Below are 17,753 nucleotides of genomic sequence, written 5' to 3' on the forward strand. Positions count from 1 at the left end.
ATTACAGGCTGTCACAGGTAAAGTGCAAATTTCTCAGCAAGTTGGAAATTCTCCCCAGCCTCTTGATCTTTTTAGTCAAACCAATGTTTTCCAGAAAGGAGCTGACCAAATCCAGCACTCTACTTTGGTGTACTCGATTAATAGTCCCAGTCTCTCGATTGGAGGTAGGATGGGGTAGGGTAGAAGTAACAAAGCCTATTAAGTGTCTGATTCCCACCGACGCCCCTCCCCCCAGAGCAGAATCGTCAAAACAGGGGCAAGGGTTCAGCTGGCACAGAATGCAGTGACCCGAGTGGTAGGCATTCTTTACACAATGTCCCTCCACTGCATCAAGCTAGAAAGTGTGCATGTGTGGGTACATGTTGTTAATCCTCACCTGAGGACATTCTTTCCACTGATTTTTAGAGTGGGAGGGAGGGAGGGGGAGAGAGAGGGAAAGAAACATCCATGCAAGAGAGAAACATTGACCGGCTGCCTCCTGCACATGCCGACTGGGGCTGAGGATCAAAACTGCAACCCAGGTGCCCTTGACTGGGAATGAAACCTGCGACCCTTCAGTGCTGGGGCCAACGCTCTGACCACAGAGCCACACTGGCTAGTCATGGATGCATTTCTTTGTCTTTGCTAAGTGGTTTTAATGACATGGTTGGTATAACTGAACAAATAATTACTACTCAACAAAAAGCAGAAGTTTGAAGCTAAAGATGAGCTGCAAAAATCTCATAATGAAGAACTTCAACTCATATTATCTCTCACACCACCCCAACCCCTGGCTTTCATTTCCTCTGGTGAAACACCAAAACCATGGTGCAGTGAAAAAACATAGCTTTTCTGGATGTAAGCCCTGGGATGGCATCCCAGTGCTGTCACTTTCTGGCACTCAAGGGAAATTAACCTGAACCTCAATGTCTTCCAGCTGTAAGGTGGTATATCACTATCGCCCACACTTGCAGGGCAGTGTCTATGACTAAATTTATGTCACAAGTCCACTATATTATCTGGCACTTAGGGATACTTATGTTGGCAGTGCAATAACATAACCAATAAAAAACATATGAAAGAATTCTACATGCTAATACTTAAATTTAAATTACACTTCACTTATTATTTTTTTATATCTTCAACCAAGGATATGTTTTTACTGATTTCGAGAGGAAAGGGGGGGGGAGAGAGAGAGAGAAACATCGACTGGTTGCCTCCTGTATGCGCCCTGACTGAGGACCAAATCCACAACCTAGGTATGTACCCTGATCAGGCATCGAACCCACAGCCTTTTGGTGCACAGGATGACGCTCCAACCAACTGAGCCACCTGGCCAGAGCTACTTCACATTATTTTTAAAAATGTAACGCTATATTCTGGCAGATTCTTTGCCCTGGCTGAATTTACACTTGTTTCTATTCTTATTTTTAAGTCAGTAAATGAAGAACACAAGCTACATGTAACAAATGTTATCTTCTAACTTTGGGTTTAACAGAAGCTGAAGCTAATTAGAAAGAATACTTACAGAATGAGAACGCCAATTATGAAAGACAAAATACATGTGCATCTTGGTTGCTTAGACTTGAGAGCCTAACTGCTCACAGAAGAATTCATAGACTTTTTTATTGTTAAGCTGCAACATACATGGTTTAATACAACAAAAAACATTTAATCAAGTGAAAAGTAATAAACTGAACAATAAACAAATAAACACTCAAAACAAAATATTTTCCATTGGAAACATGTTAAGATGAATACGGGGTTTCGTTACCATCTTACTGCAATTTTCTTATGTGTCACTAGCCTACATACCCCATGTTTTCTGTTATCATGCAGATGTGAATGGAAGTTTGAATGATTAAATAAACGAAAAGTCCGTGTACTGCAGAGAACCATTTCACAAGGCAGCCAAACTGGATTGAGAGAATAAAATTATTCAAGAAATTCTCCACGTACTTAGGTTCACTTTAGAATCCATGAACCTTAAGCTGTTCCTCCTTGACAATGCCAACCTGCAAAATAAAACTTAATTTAGCAGAATCACTCTAAGGAATATATAAATCCACCCCTAAGAAAACATGGAGTAGCCATTAAAAATCATTGTTAATAGCTTGTCGCAACATTGTTTTGGTGGCATCAACTGTTAATGACAAACAGTTCGACTCACATTTGAGTACCATGACCTAACAGAAACACCGCGTGTAGATGCAGGAATGATCAGGCCATCCTATGGCAGAGCAATCTCAAGGCTGCGTGTAAAGCCCCCCGTCACTCACCTCCAAGAGAAACTGGCAAATGTTTTTCCTTTGGTCACCTTGAAGCTGAATAACCTCTCCGTATTCGGGATGTTCGATCACAGTGCCATTACAGGCAAATTTCTGGAGAAGTGCATCAATGGTCAACACAACTGAGCCAACTACAGTGAGCTTTTATTTTCAACTCTAAGACTAAAATTACCCACCTAGTATGATTACGTTTAAGAAACTAGTTTGTCTCCTGCAATCCCCACTACTCCCAACTTAATCTGAAATGAACCAGCAGGTCACACGTAGGCAAAGATGTCACCGGGACCATCGATAACTAAATTACTTCGAGTATGGTTTGACGGCCACATAAATCCTATTTTAAGATGGGAGACCAGACATAAATACTGAGAGCTAGCTGAGAGAACCAACACAGCTTTCCTGGGCCCCATCATTTTCACCCACACGGATACCGCAGGGCCCACAATCCAATTCAGGGTGTGCACCCCAACCCTAGCTTGACCTCTCCCCTCCAGCTCCCTTACCTTTTTGAAAGCCTTCACAAGTTTCTTTTTGTCATAATCATCTGCAATGCCCTGAACAGTAGTCAGCGTCTTCCTGCCGTTGCGCTGCTGGATTCTTATATGGATGTAATCCTCAGTCCCTGCCGGGAGTAAGTCGTCGCCCTTAGTTGCATCAGCAAAGGGGTCTGCAAAGGGATCCAAAAAAAAGCAGAAATCATTATCTAGGGAGCGATTTCCAGATACACGGTACACTCCAGTCCAGGCGGCCCGCAGGGAAGGTTCCAGCGCCTCTGCTCTTTTTGCGGGTGGGGATGGGGGATGGGAGATGGGGGGAAGGGGGATGGGGAGGGGTGGGGAATGGGGGGTGGGGCACCAGTAAAACCTCCAAGACAGTCGCACAAAAAGAGAACAATTTAAACGGGCAGGTAGGTCCGTGGATACCGGACCAGAAGACCGCTGTTGCAGGCGGCTACCGTTACCGTGGAACACGGTCCTCCGCCACAGGACGTTTTAAAGCCTCAGTCTTATAAAGACGTGCGTCATCCCGATTCCATTCTGATGACAACAGAAACATTCAAACACCCTCACCCCGGTCATTTCGCCGTCAAGGCGCCGTGCGGAAAGTAACGGCAAAAAGGCACATCCACGTTCACACGTGTGTGTGTGTGTGTGCATCGAGGCGTAATTCTACAAATTCCTACGCCAGCAGAGAAAACGGGACCCCGGGGCACACGGAGGCCTGTCCCCGCACCTTCTCCTAAACGCCCCCAACACCTGCTGAGGAGCAGCTCCGGCCGCGACCGGGCCCCGGCCCGCGGCGCCCCACGAGCAGCGGGCGGGCCGAGGAGCAGGGGCCGGCGGCGCGCCGCAGAGATGCCAGGGGGCAGGAGCGGGGCTGCAGCCGGGCTGGGGTCCGCCGTCCTCGGGGAGGGTCGCCAGGGGGCCCGTCGCCATTTTCTGGGCGCCGAGACAAAGCCCCTCTCAGGGTGCGGGGGGGGCAGTGAGCGGGCGGGGGAAGGGGCGGCCGAGGGCGCGGGGGCCCGGAGGGGGCGGCGGCGAGCAGACCTTACCGAAAGATTGGAGGTTCTGGATAGTGGACATGCGATACTAATGTGAGGCCGGTGAGGGGATAAAATTCCTGCGGGGCCCGCCCGGATCACCGTGTCAGGAGGCTGGAGTGGCGAGAAAACGGAAAGAAAGAAATGCTTCGCCCCGGGGCTGGGATGCGGCTGGAGCGGCGGCGGCGGAAGCCAAGAGGAGGCGGAGGAAGAGGCGGCGGCGACGGCTGCGAGGACGCGAGAGAAGAGGCGGCGCTGCGGCTTCTCCTACAAAATGGCCGATGGAGAGTATTTAGCCGAGCCCGCCGCCCCGCCCACGTGCTCGCCCGCGCCGGGAATCCTGGGACTTGTAGTTTTCGAGAGGCGACCGCACTCGGAGAGCCCGGGGCGGGTGGGCTTCCGGGACAGCAATTCCCAGCAGGGAGTTCGCGGTGCAGGGCCTGGCGGCTGGACGCGGAACGGTCCAGGTGGGTGCGGAGCTGCCCCGCAGGAGCCAGGGGTGTGGGCCACGCTCCCCGCTCGCGCGCGGGCTCGCCCTTCACTCTCATTCTCTCACCGCACAGAGGTGGCGCCGAGGGTCAGTGCTGGGGGGTGGTCTCCATCAGTCACCCTAGAGGCCGGGGTAATGTAGGTAAAGTTGGGGCGCAGGAGCAGAAGCCCCCTAGCCCCGGCTTTAGACTCGACGGCCGCCTCTAGCACCTCCCGCACCCAAATTCCAGCCTCCCCAACGCCCGCGTCGCCGGAGCCCCGTGAGGCCCCGCCTGGTCCCCTCGCCGGCGGGGCCGCCTTCCAGTCCCCTCGCGCGGTGGTTTTCAAAATGCCCCCGGCAGCTCCCGGGGGCGGGGTGGGGGCCTGACGAAGCTCGGACGGAGGGACCCAGAGTTTCTGGGCCAGGAGGTCTGGGCGCGGCCCGAGAATCTGCAAATGTGGCGAGTTCCCAGGGGGCTCTGACGGCGCCGCCTGGCCCCCGCTGCAGACCAACCGCCCACCTTCGCCGGAGGCCTGGCGTCCGCGGGGCCGGTGCGTGTCCACGAACAGCCAGAACACCCGCCTGTCGCTCGAACACAGAACCTGCGGCGGGAGAGAAGCCGAGGGTGAGCGCCGCCCGAAGGGTAACCGATGGGGAGCCAGGCGCCAGAGGCTGGATCGAGCTGCGCGCGGCGAAGCAAACCGGAGACTTTGGGGCCGGGCGCACCCTAGCAGGGCTCCCTCGGCCGGCCTTCTGGAAGCGAAGAGACAGTCTAACACTTAGGGATTCTTAACTATTCTCTCTATCTCTCTTTTTTTTTTGGTGCCATGGCAGTCTTGAGAAGCCTCTGGACCCCTTCTCAGAATATGCTTGGAGTGCATGAAATAAAACATGGAGGGTTACAAAGGAAACCAATTTAGGTGAAATTAAAAACACTACATTGCCCGGTGGGCACGGCTCAGCGGTTGAGCCTCGACCTAGGATCCAGGAGACCCAGGTTCGATTCCCGGTCAGGGCACGTGCCCGGCTGCAGGCTCGATGCCCAGCAGGGGGCGTGCAGGAGGCAGCCGATCAATGACTTTCTCATTGATGTTTCTCTCTCCCCCTCTCCCTTCCTCTCTCTGAAGTCAATAAAGATATATTTACATATAAAACATGTATTTACATATGTAAATACATATATTGTATTTACATACAATAAAGATATGTAAACACCTATCTTTATTTACAATAAAGATACAAAACACAAAAAGAAAATGAAAAAACCCAGTACATTGATAACATAGTATTAGGTTGCATTAATAAGATCTAGCAGCAGGTCTAGCAACTACTAGAATTTTAAAAGGTGATAGATGTTTTGAGGTGTCTGAAACATCAGAAATAGGAAAATATCTGTGACTTCTATTGGGACAAAGTCACAGGCCCTTCTAATACTACTGTTATGTCACCAGCATCCTAATAAAGGAAATGCTACACTTTGCTTAGAAGTTAGTGAAAATTTAAGTGTAATCCCTTTTCCTCTCCACTTTTAGGAATTCTCCTTCTGCCCCCCTACAATTTATCCCTGGGCCAAGGATCTGCAGACCCCTGGTTAAGAGTATCTGGATTTAATAATCTTTTGTAATTAACAATGGTGATAGGTACCATTTAGTGCTTACTGTTTGCCTGTTGTAGGGTTTATTTACAGTATTATTAATCTTCATAGCCATTCTATGATGTAATTATTACTCTTGTTTAACAGATGTAGAAATGGGGGCTTTTGTAGGTCAAATAATTTGCTGAAAAAATAAAATTCCTAACTCTCAGGAATCCAACTACACTTTTTGTCCCCTAGTCCTGATTTAAATGATTAACACATTTATTATCCAAACTAAGGTGTGAAGTTTTAGAGCTGGTTCCAAAACAAGAAAAATTTTTTAAAAAATTGTTGTTTTGTTGATTACAGCTACAGTGGTTTCTGTTCTTTGGTCTTATACTCCTGGAAGCATGCTTTAGAGTAATTTTTAATACTATTCTAGATGAAGTGCAAAATAAACAAAATACATCTTTGTTTTCTTTCTTTCTAGCTGTCCAAAACCATTTGATATTACATCGTTTCTGAGAAGGAGCCAACAGTGGGCCAGTGAAGAAAAAGAAGTTTAAAAAGTCCAGAAATCTTAGGGTTTTCATGGTCATTACCTCTGTCAGAACTTTCTTAGACCTAGTGTTTATATCAGAAACCCCCAGCAGCTTAGAAATCTTCATCCAACTCCAATTATGAATACAGGTTAGACACCATTGTGATTATTATCTTAAAAACTCTCCTGGCTCGCTGGTCATTCATAGCCTTTGCCTTTAGACCTGCAGTGTCCAGTACAGGAACCACTAGAGTACTTACAGGTATCTGGTCTACATTGAGATGTCCTCCAACTATAAAGTACACACTGACCTTCGCAAGACTTAAACCGCCTCAATGTCACCTGTTTCTTTTTACTTTTAAAAATGTGGCTACTAGAATATTTAAAATTACACATGGCCCACATGCTATTTCTATCAAACAGCACTGGTTTAGAGTGAAAGGATTTGACCTATATGTAAAGTTATAAAAGGAATAAAGTACTTAAAACCTAGCATTTTTAGTTCTGAATGGTACCAGTCTAGTTTAAGGAGATGATATTCCACCTCATTTCAGAAGGGAGGTTAGATCGCTAGCATACAGTGGTAGTATTGACTAAAGGAATCAGGGAAGATTTAAAAATAAATAAAAGCCCTCAAAGCTAGAGATTGACCTCTAAACTGGCTCTTACTGTTCTAATGGTTGAAAGATAGAGAAATGAACTAGAAAATCCAACGTCTACAGGGTGAGAACATACCAGTTGTGCAGGAGGAATGACTCTGCCTGGCCCTGAACCACAGGAGGTATTTTTCTAGGGCCCTCATAAAGGGGACACTGTGATGTATTGGGCAGCATCCCAGCAGTCTCTCTGCCATGAAGACAATGGTGGGTTTTATGCACCTGTTTCTTACATCTGCTAGTCATGAGGACGTGCTGTCAGGTTAGGGCCTTGGGTCCTTACCCTTCCATAGGTTGCCCCCCCAGTGGGAAGAGGCTCTAGGGTCTTTTTACTGCCTCAGTGAGATTCACAGAGTTGGACAAACAGTAATTTTTTGGGGGCCTGAAAAGTCAAGAAACATGAGGGTGAACACATTTTATAAAGGTTGACTACATTTTCAAATAATATACTCTAATGATATTTTTCAATCTCCAGAACACTTTCCAGGTAAAATACCTGTAAATGTAAAGCAATAGGTCCAGTCTATCTATTCTGAAAAAGTACAATAGATACGTTATATTTCTAGACCTTTTGGACACTCTGTAGTGTTCAGGTCAATTAGAAAAAGTCAGCAAAAATCTCAGCTTATCATGATTACTTGTTATATTAGCAATGTATGACATAAATGAAATGCTTGAACATTACATACGTGATACTAAGGGCTTATTTTACTTATCATTGAACATAACAATTCTGTTACAGCAAAACTCATTATCATCTCTATTCACATAGGTCAAAAGTAAAATCATGTCCCTGGAAACCTACTTAAGTACCATGAGAACTTGAGTGACAGTTCATTAAAGGTAAGAGTGATAATAAAGGGTTAAATATCTTTTAGGAGAAGGGAACAGTAATTGATGGCTCACTCAGCATCTTCACCACCAAAAGGCCCCTAATAATGTCAGAAAAGATATATTTTTGGGAATAAATTCAGCACTGGACAACAAAGGGCGTGCCATCAATGGGTCAGATATTTCCTTCCTGAAGGAAATAACCAGATGGAAGTCAACTGATGGAGGAAGCCATGCTTAAACACTGGCACCACTGAAGTCTTGAAGATCAGGGGACATCTTCAAAATCCTGAGATTCTCAACCTGAAGTCCTATACTGTATTTAGACAAAATAACATGCAAGATATTGAACACAAAATTCTATATTTATGCAAAATAATATGCAAGAAGGAAGGCAGAATAAAGGCATCTTCAGAACATTTGTACTTGAAAGGGTACCATCAAGAAAGTGAAACAACCCACGGAATGGGAGAAATTTTGCAAATCATATATCTGATAAGAGAGTGGTATCCAGAATACATAACTCATAACTCAATAATAAAACATAATTTAAAAGTGGAAAAGGATTTGAATAGCTACTTCTCCAAAGAAGATATACGAATGGCTAAATAAGCACATGAGAAGATGGCTCACTTCATTAGCTATCGGGGAAATGCAGATCAAAACCACAATGAGATCCCATTTTTGACGGCTACCATCGAGAGATAGTGTTAATGAGGATGTGGAGAAATTGGGACTGTCATACACTGTAGTCCAGTCAGCATTATATAAAAATGAATATTAACCCAGAAGTGCCAGGAAAAATCAATATAAGTATGTTATAACTAGTAAAAGATTCAGAACTTAATATATAAGGATTTCAATACAGGATTTGCCATTTTGCAGGAATAGAATTGTTCACCAGCCAGGGGCTGAGGAACCCTCCACACCCCAAGTCCTTAACGCATCAAAATAACAGGTCTTTACAACATAAATATAACCAAGACCACACCAGGGAGTTGCCTTTAGTTGGCAAGGTCGGAGAGTCCTTGGGACACTGAGAAGAGGAACGGAGACTTGGTGATACTTGAGGAGGTGGAGACCTAGCATCTCTCAGATGGAGGAGATGAGCCCCCTTGACAGCATGGGAAAGAAAGGAATCAAAAGTCATGAGTCAGCTAACTTCAAAAAAGCTCTTGGAAGGAGGATACTAATTGTATACCTTTGGGAAGCCATAGTATCATTTCATTGAGGCTTAACTTCTAGTTAAAGACACGATTCTCTGCCTCATTGTGAAGAGACTGATCCCCCCCTTCCCCAATACACTGACATATGAAAGGACATAAGCTCTACGGTCATCTCAATAAGATGGAAAAAATTGATTTTAACCTATCACCTGATTTTATGCTCCAAGGATACCGCCCCCTCCGTCCCCCTTTCCCCAGTAAGGGAAGGGCCAAGGGTCACAGTGTGGGAGTTAAAGCTGCGTGTTACCTGATCTCAGGATTTCTAGAAGTGGGGTGATTGATACAGGAGAGTTGCTTCTTATTGCAAGGGTAGAACGGTGACCTTTCCAAGTCTCAGATTTTTTGCTGATATTGTCAATGTAATAATAGCTTCCCTGAATTCTTTTCTTAGCTCACTTTAATATAAAAGCTACTTTATTGATTCTGTTCCTCTTTGAACTGAGCCACCAGCTATTTTATAGATTCAGTACACCCATGTCATAGTCCACCCGCAATGTGTAATCCCAGGCCAACCATGCGAGCCCTGCCTTACAGGCTGCGCAGGGCTCGGGGACAGCCACACCGAGCGAGGGGCAGCCCTATGGCACCGCGGCCCCATCAAGCCCTGTTTAATCCATACCGGCCTCTCCACGGTTTGTCAGTTTCTTAGGCCACATGCTCTACATTTTCACAACGTTAATCTCACTTTATTGTAGGCATTGTCTGTACTTAATGGATTTACAATGTTGGTAAAACCACCTCACCCAAGGTTCTGTTTCTTTTTTTGACAGGACTGCGTCTCATCTAAGCAAACAACATTCCTGCGGCAGCGTAGCAGCAGCGCGCACGGACTGAGTGCGCACCGTGGGCCACTCGGGGCTCAGTGCCCTGCCCTGGTCCTCAGCCAGCCTCATCTGAACCCTGGGCCGACCCCTCCGGTGGGCAGCGGCGCCGCACTCCGCACTCCGCACTGCCCTTCCCCGGCGCTCCTTTCCTCACCCTACAGCGGTGATTTCCTGCGCTGTCTCTCCTCTCAGAGCCCGTGCCGCCTGAGTCCGTTCCCAGCCGCTGCCCCGCTCCCGGGGATGGGCGCTGAAGCGCGCGGCTGGGACAGGCCCCGCCCGGACCGCACCGCTGCCCCGGAAAGTGGGTGCTTATCCCTGTTTTCCTCTCAGAGCTCTCAAGGGCCTTGCAACCTGGCATCTTCACAGTTGCACTCAGGGGCATCCTGGTGTCTACATGAGGGGACAGAGCTGAAATAGAGGGGACAGCTGTTTTCACACATTCATGAGATCAGAGAGGGTCTCAGCTCATTTTTATTTGGACTACACTGGTTGCAATAAGCTATCTGCAAAATGGAAACACATTAGAATTTCCTGTTGAGCTAAAGAAACAAAAAGATAGGAAGTTATTCTGCATCAAAAGCAACTTTGAGAAAAGGGTAGACAAGGAGAAGGTGAGAAAACAGATTTAAAAAACATTTTCAATTATAGTTGGCATACAGTATTACATTAGTGTTTCAGGTGTACAGCACAGTGATAAAACATTAAATAAAAGAAAAAATCTCTGTAGTTCAGCTTACCTTAGTTCCCTTTGATAATTAGGCCTCTTTAATAATAATAATAACAATCAGAACATGAGAGCTTGTAGAGCTGTCAGTAACAGCACCGAGTTTGGAGGGCAGTGTCATTGCTTCTTGGCGTATAATTCCAAAATTAAAAATAAAGGACCCCAGGCAATATAACAGACAATATCCTCAATAGCATTTTTCATGGTAACTGCAAAAAGGGATTTCATGTGGCTTTAAAAAAAGACGGTAAGTAAAGACCTTCACCCTCTTAGAAACAGTTGTGTTTTTATCAAAACTACCCAGTCACAAAACCAAATCTGGCTTTTCAGAGTAAACATTATTTTCTACGTTAATTGCTGTAATTAGCCTGTGGGAACATCACTGACCATTAGCAGAAGAAACAGATGGAATGAGATGTGTCTTCGTGCATGAGCGAGGATGTTTTAAAAACACCAATTGTCAGCTAGAAGCTTGGGCACCCTGCTGTACAGCTGGGGTGCTAAGTTGCAAATAACGCTGGAAATGTACGACCAGCCCTCCAGCGGCCTCATAGTTACTCAGAATGATCATGTTAGGTGTCTTCCAGGGCACCTAATTAAAACATGAGGAAACTGCAAAATCAGTTCAAAAATTTGAGCAAACTCAGAGCAAAAGAAAGTGCTCCTGTTACCCGTATTGATTCCACTGTTTCAGCTAATGGAGCTGCCATTGGCCCAGCAGCCCTGGTGAGAAACCTGGGGCCGTTCGCCCTCTTCCTCCCTCCTCCCCACTCTCTGCTTGGCTCGTGTGCCTCCAACTCAGGAGCACCTACCTGCAGCCTCACTATTGCCTTGGGCCCGGGTGGGAAGGTGGTTAGGGAACAGGCCTGCGTGAACTATTAGGGGTTTGGAAGGGGAATGGGGCTGGCCTGTGTTCTTAAAAAGCACCCAGGGGATTCTGATCCTCCCGCATGGCTAAGAGCCTCGAGGTATAATATAGATTCTCAAGATCCAAGGAAATACAAAGACTTTCACAGGAGGAACAGATTTCGCAAACCCCAAGCGAATCATTCAGGCAAAATAAAGGAACGCAGAGGCCCGCAGAGGCCCTCTAAAGGAGCGGGGGAACCATGCGGAAGGCGGCAGGATGAGCCAGGGGTGGGGATTAGAGGTGTTCAGTACGGATTTCCGCCCTGCTGCAGTGGGTTCCTTACACTAAAATATCAAAGTGATTAAAAAACTAATGACTGATTAGGTCACTTCCCTCCTGAACTTTTCCGTGTCTTTCCATTAATCATGGATTAAAGACAAAACGCACCACATCGACCCAGCTGTGTACATCAGTGATGCCTGTGATTCACGGGATGGTGCTGGGGGAACATCAAAACCCTCTGTATACAAATGACACCTGTACCTAGGTAGAAAGTGACACCTTAACAGAGAGGGCTAGCGCTCTGCCAGGCGGAGCACTGTCTGGGTAAGTGGGCCAGAATGTGGGACACCTGTGGCCTGAGTTGCCAGTGGGGCCAAGGCACTGGAGCCCCCTGTTGGTTGGAAAGAGAACTTGGAGAAGCTGGAATGTCTATGTTGGCTTTTCTGATACTAACCAGCTGACAGGCTGTGTGTCTGCCCCTCACGCCCCCACCCACCTCCACCAGCTCCTGCTGCCCCTCCGCCCTGCAGTGAGGTCTACTAGGTGGGTAGTCATTCTTTCTTATTTTAAGTGAAAATGGTGAAGGGCTTTAATTTCCTGTCTGGGTCGATGCCGTGCAGAATAGAGGCTACAACAGGGAAGCAAACACCAGAAACCTTTAAACTCCATAAGCACAAATTCACGGGCTTTTGGGGGAAGGCTTTAAGCTTCACAGGAAATAGAATTAGGGGTTTGAACCAGAGTAGATTTGAAGCTAGATTTTGAGTGGCATGGAGCCGACTCCCACCTCCAATGATCTGGGTTACACTAGGATTCTCCTGGGCTGGGGAGGGGTCAGGGACCATCAGAAAGGAGGTGACAGTTGAGTTGAGCCTTACTAAAGGGTGGGTAGGGATTTTCAACGTCAGAGGGGGGCATTCCGGGAGAATGAATATAACGTGGGAAGATGCAGAGCTGAGAAAGGCTCTAGCTTTAATGGTCCGCGGCCCACAGTGAGCTGCTTTCCCCACGCAATCAAAGACAGAACAGAGGCCAGGAGAGCACAATCCTAGCTGCCTCAAATCAAGAAGGGGTGACTTACTCTTTGTCATCTGACAGCTCACCAGCCAACGAGCATCAAGCTGACATCTGGCCGAGTGACATCAGAGCTGTTGCACCTCACAGCCAGCGTTTCAGCAGCCCAGGGTCCCCAGGAAGAGTTGCTACTGGACACAGAAAGGACAATAGCGGTGTAATTTAAGGACAGGAGACCCTCAATTCTGCCGGACTGAGGATTCCAACCTGCTCATCAGCAAGGTGGTTCCACAGAGGCTGAATCGCAAATGGGTGGAAATGTGCATTCACATAACCGGTCCTTGTCGGTGCCTTCATTACACCTGGGCTGTGTGGACGGGGCGGAGACTTGTCTGGCCTTTCCCTTTCAAAGACTGGCTTTCCTCAAACGTGAACATCTTTTTCTGACTTCCCAGTGGGTTTGCCATGAAATGGGTGACAAAGGGAAAGAATAAATCAGACAGGACAGGCTTGAGAGTGCAAATGATCGTCATTACAGGGAACAGGAAAGGGCACGTGGAAGACTCAGTTGCAAGAGGAAACACCACCGCGGCCTGCAAGGAGCCCTTTCCTTTTCAATTAAGTAATTACCGTGTTGCGCAGCGAATGAGGGCAGCAATGGCATCTTTCATCCTGTCACCTCGCCACCTAACACCTGCGTGGAGCACGTCGTGGCTCCGGGCCAGCGCTGCTCCTTGTCATTAGGCATACGGGGTGCACAGAGAAGAAGGCGACTCTCACGGTCTCAAGGCCATCAGCCTGCTCTGGGGACAGCCCCAGCTAAGCTGTCCCCATGCTGCCTGTCTTCTCCCGCACTCACCTGGAAGCCCCTTGAGGAAAGAGCCTGGAGCTGAGCAAGTGCTTAAAGCAAGTTGGTTCACCTGGGGTGGCCGTGGTGGTCTGTCTCCAGGCTGTAGTTCCGCCAGATGCTGAGGGAGGGGGACTTGAGACAATGAAGGGAGGAAAAGTCACAAAAGAGGCGCGGGTGAGCAGGTGCGCACTGTGGTAACTGGGCCTCGCTCCTGCAGGGGACTCTCGGAGGGAGCCTGCTGAACCTTGCTGCTCAGTGAATCGGCATCACCGGGGAGCTTGTCAGAAATGCGGCATCGTGGGCCCCATCCAGCCCTGCCGGCGGATCAGAATTTGCCCATTAAAGTTGGAGAGGCACGGCCTTAAGGCTTTCATCTTTATCAAGCGTGACAGCTTTGATACAAAACATATTTTCCTATATTTTAGGACTTGGTTCCACCAAACTGGATCCATCTGAACTTCTTTGAGGTTTCCAATGTTTGAAGTAGATATTAAAGTTTCCCAGCTCTTAGAAAGCTCTTTAAAATGCAACTCTATTTACCTGCACTTTATCATAATTATAACTCAGTTGCAGAGACAGAAGGCTCACGCAACCAACTGTTCTGTTAAATGCAAATTTTGTATGGGAAATACTTCTGGGAGAAAATAGAGCGGCTGTCATGCGAGAAGTTATTTTTAAAGGGCTATACCAAATGTCTCCTGTGCTTTATGAAGTTTTTATCAAAAACTTTAACGGTTTGGCCAGCGTGGCTCAGTGGTTGAGCATCGACCTATTATCCAGGAGATCGCAGTTTGATTCCCGGTCAGGGCACATGCCCGGGTTGCAGGCTTGATCCCCAGTGGGGGGAGTGCAGGAGGCAGCCTGTCAATGACTCTCTCATCACTGATGTTTCTGTCTCCCTCTGCCTCTCCCTTCCTTTCTCTGAAATCAATAAAGATATATTTAAAAAAAAAAAAACTTCAATGAATAGAAGACCCTTTGTGAAAGATCAACCCAAGCACACATTGAGATAGATAGATATCCTCCTAAAAATGTAACCGAAGTTTCATATATAAATTGTGAAACATCAAAAATAAGTAGCTCAATGTTTGTTTATATACATCCTTGATACTGACATGTGGGTTTACTTTTGATATTCATCTTCATTTTATCTCTGGCATATGGGTTAAACTAAGGCGATAAAACTAACTTTTCAGGTAGTGTATCAGTTAGCTATTGCTGCATAACAAACCATCCCCCCAATTTGGTGGTTTAAAAAAGCAGTGATTTATTCTTGCTCATACGTCTACAGGCTGGCTGACGTAGCTCTGCTGATCTCGGCTGGGCTTCCGGAGCTTGGCTGCAAGCTGCATCTTGGGTCTGGGTCTGTTCCATGGACCAGCGGGCTCCCTGTGGCATGTTCTCATAGTGAATGGCAAAACGTGAGCAGACAAACCCAACTCCATCAACATATTTCAAGCCCCTATGGATCTCTTCTGCTAACATCTCATTAGTCAAAGCAAGTCACTTGGCCAAGTCCAAACCAAGGGCCGGAGAATGCTATGGTCTAAAGGTCCGTGTCCCTCTATAAGTCCTATGTTGAAACCTAATCCCTAAGGTGACGATATTGGGAGGTGGGGCCTTTGGGAGGTGGTAGGTTGTGAGGGCTCCTCCCTCACCATTGGGATAAGTGCCCTATTGAAAGAGGCTCCAGAGAGGCCTCTGAGCTCTTCCAAATGTGAGGATACAGTGCAAGTGGGCAGTCTGCAGCAGGTTTTACCAGACCCTAACCAGGCTGGCGCCCAGCCTTTCCCAACCAAAAGCAAACACAAACAAACAAAACATCACACACCTACAAACACTGTTTTCAGAAATGACTTTTACTTCTTCATTTCTCTAGACAGTAATTCTCAGCCATGTGCATGTGACAGGAAGGCGAGCGTAACTTTCCGGAATCATCAAAGGTATGGTCCTATCGGCTTCATTTTCTCAAACCATTAAAATATTTTCATTTATAAAAATTAATCTAAATATAAATATTGACACGGAAGATCAAAATCACTTGATGACAAAATAATTCTTCTGGAACTATAACATATGCTTATGGTTTTCAATAGTAAATTAAATCTTTGCACTTTTTTGGCACAAGGAAACCTTTATAAAAATTCAAATGCCACAGAGCAGGCTGCTTGCTGCTTTTCTTGCTTTGTGTCTTGTTTTTTGCAAGGCTCATAGTACACATTTTTTTTTGTCAAGGAAAACTGAATATTTTAACACCGTAACACAACAATACTTGCTTTTCATGCCCTTAAAGAAAAGGTTCTATTCAGAACTCAGACCTTTTTTGTTGTTGTGTTTTTCAAATTTGCATTTGTTTCGTTTGAATCACACCAGCAGAGCAAAAGACCAAAGATGTACTTTATTTCAAAGGCATCGTTTCTGCTGGAGACACGCAGCGTCAGCAAGAAGAATTACTGGAAGATGGTTAGACCCCCATCAGGAACGCATCACAACACGTGGGCAGCAGGTCGGGCTGGGGCCGCACCCGGCAGCGAGGAACACAGACCCAGGGAGGCTCTGGCGAGGCCTTCCAGCTATACTTAGCCTGCAGCCGTGATGGCACATCAACCTCCCTGGCCCTCAGTTTCCAAGTCTGAGAAATGGGGATTCCTACCGAATAGGGCTGCTCTAAGGACTAAAACGAGAATGATTATAAACATCAGCCTTACTGTTCCCCTGCCTCCCGTCTTTGCCTTCATCCTCGGACTCAGGGCATATTAGAAAAGTTATCAATCGAGTGGAATGCCAATTCCATTTGCTTTTATAAACGCGGTCTATGTAGTCATGCATTTGAGACCAGACACGTGGAGTTAGCGTCAGCTCTTGTGTCCATTAAATTCACAGTCCATCCGGCACGGTTTTGGCTATTCCTGAACTATCTTTGCCTCTAAGGTCATTTTCCTATTTTTGCTGAATATGCATTGGGAAGTAAGTTTTGGAGGCCATGTCCTCCTGTGGCTGTGCTCTGCGATGATGCGTTGGCTAGGGCCCCCGAGATGCGGTCATCGCTGACCCACGCCGCGGGTCTGGACAGTGCCCTAAAGTTAGCCCGTGCGGTTTCTCAAGCCCCTCTGCGCTCCAGAGCGGGGAAAGTCTCAGGATGTCCAAGGAAGAACTAAGTTCTCAATGAGCCACTGGTCCAGGGGGACCTGGGCACGGCATGGACGAGCCAAGGGTTTTCCATCCTGGGGCTTGTGAGGGCAAAGCAGCGGGAAGGAGGGGTGGTGCGCTGGGCTGGGGCTCGGCTGGAAGGAGGCGGCGAAGGGAGACCCGCGTCCTCCGTGGCCGAGCTCTCTCCAGTGTGGACGGGCCTAGTGCTCACTACAGGGCATTCTCACCTTCTCCCGTGGCATCCGCAAGGCAGGGATGCTTGTGAGAGATTAATAAGAGCTGCTGATGAGTTAAATGATCATACCCCTCTCCCTCCCCTCCCCCCCTCCCCCGCCCCAGCCGGTTTTCTTTGGACAAGTCGTTGATACGGAATTCTAGTCAAATCAAAGGGATCGAAGAAGAAGGGTCACAGAGACGAGACAGTAGCAAAGCAAACAGGGACACGATGCATCGCGGGACGTGGAGCTCTGCTGTTGGAAGCCGGCATCGTGGTTTTCTGTCTTGGCTTCTCCTGGGAGCCTAAGGCAGAGAGCAGGGAGACCGCGGTGCCGAAGCCTGGCCCGCTCTCTGGGTGAGGTATCGGGACAGCCCTGTGCACTGCGGCTCCCCAGGCCCCTCCTCGGGTGAAGATCCATGTAGTCTCCGATGGCTGTTGGGTCAAGGCACTGTGTACGGCCGGAGGCAGTGGGTCACTGGCAGTGGAGCTCCGTGGCGCTAATACATCACGGCGGGCTCCCGAGTGGGCTCCTGAGCGGGAACGAGCACACTGTCAGCAGGTGGCAGAAGTGCGGGAGGCGGTGAAAGCAGCTCTGCCTTTCATGTCATAAAAGGTGTTCATGCTCATCGACCCGTTAAATCGTTCACAATATTTAAAAAGTGATGCATTTTTTTACATGTGCATCTTAAGCCACCTGAAATTTATTGGAAAGGACGTGAATCCTTCGTGAAGCGTA

General features: G+C 47.5%; 2 protein-coding genes and 1 long non-coding RNA gene across 3 annotated transcripts in view; 1 reads left to right on the forward strand and 2 right to left on the reverse strand.

Annotated features, from left to right (window-relative positions):
* Nucleotides 1-274: 274 nt before the first annotated feature.
* On the reverse strand, nucleotides 275-3,982 carry EIF1B (eukaryotic translation initiation factor 1B). Its single transcript, XM_087824846.1, has 4 exons — nucleotides 3,820-3,982; nucleotides 2,771-2,934; nucleotides 2,259-2,360; nucleotides 275-1,994 (listed from the first exon to the last, which is right to left on the reverse strand). Exons 1-4 carry the CDS (start codon nucleotides 3,848-3,850, stop codon nucleotides 1,950-1,952), a joined length of 342 nt encoding a protein of 113 aa, XP_087680972.1. The 5' UTR covers nucleotides 3,851-3,982; the 3' UTR covers nucleotides 275-1,949.
* A 1,434-nt stretch (nucleotides 3,983-5,416) lies between these two features.
* Nucleotides 5,417-10,021, forward strand: LOC107524334 (uncharacterized). Its single transcript, XR_001601963.2, has 3 exons — nucleotides 5,417-6,542; nucleotides 7,822-7,892; nucleotides 9,877-10,021. It is a non-coding gene; the product is annotated as an uncharacterized LOC107524334 (long non-coding RNA).
* Nucleotides 10,022-17,514: 7,493 nt separating this feature from the next.
* MYRIP (myosin VIIA and Rab interacting protein) overlaps nucleotides 17,515-17,753 on the reverse strand; it is a 120,609-nt gene continuing 120,370 nt past the window's right edge. Inside the window, exon 17 of the mRNA XM_087824591.1 lies at nucleotides 17,515-17,547. Within this exon, the coding sequence (XP_087680717.1) occupies nucleotides 17,515-17,547 (33 nt within the window). The remainder of the gene's footprint in view (nucleotides 17,548-17,753) is intronic.

Source organism: Miniopterus natalensis, chromosome 15, assembly GCF_054644295.1.
Source record: "Miniopterus natalensis isolate mMinNat1 chromosome 15, mMinNat1.hap1, whole genome shotgun sequence".
Lineage (NCBI taxonomy): Eukaryota > Metazoa > Chordata > Mammalia > Chiroptera > Miniopteridae > Miniopterus > Miniopterus natalensis.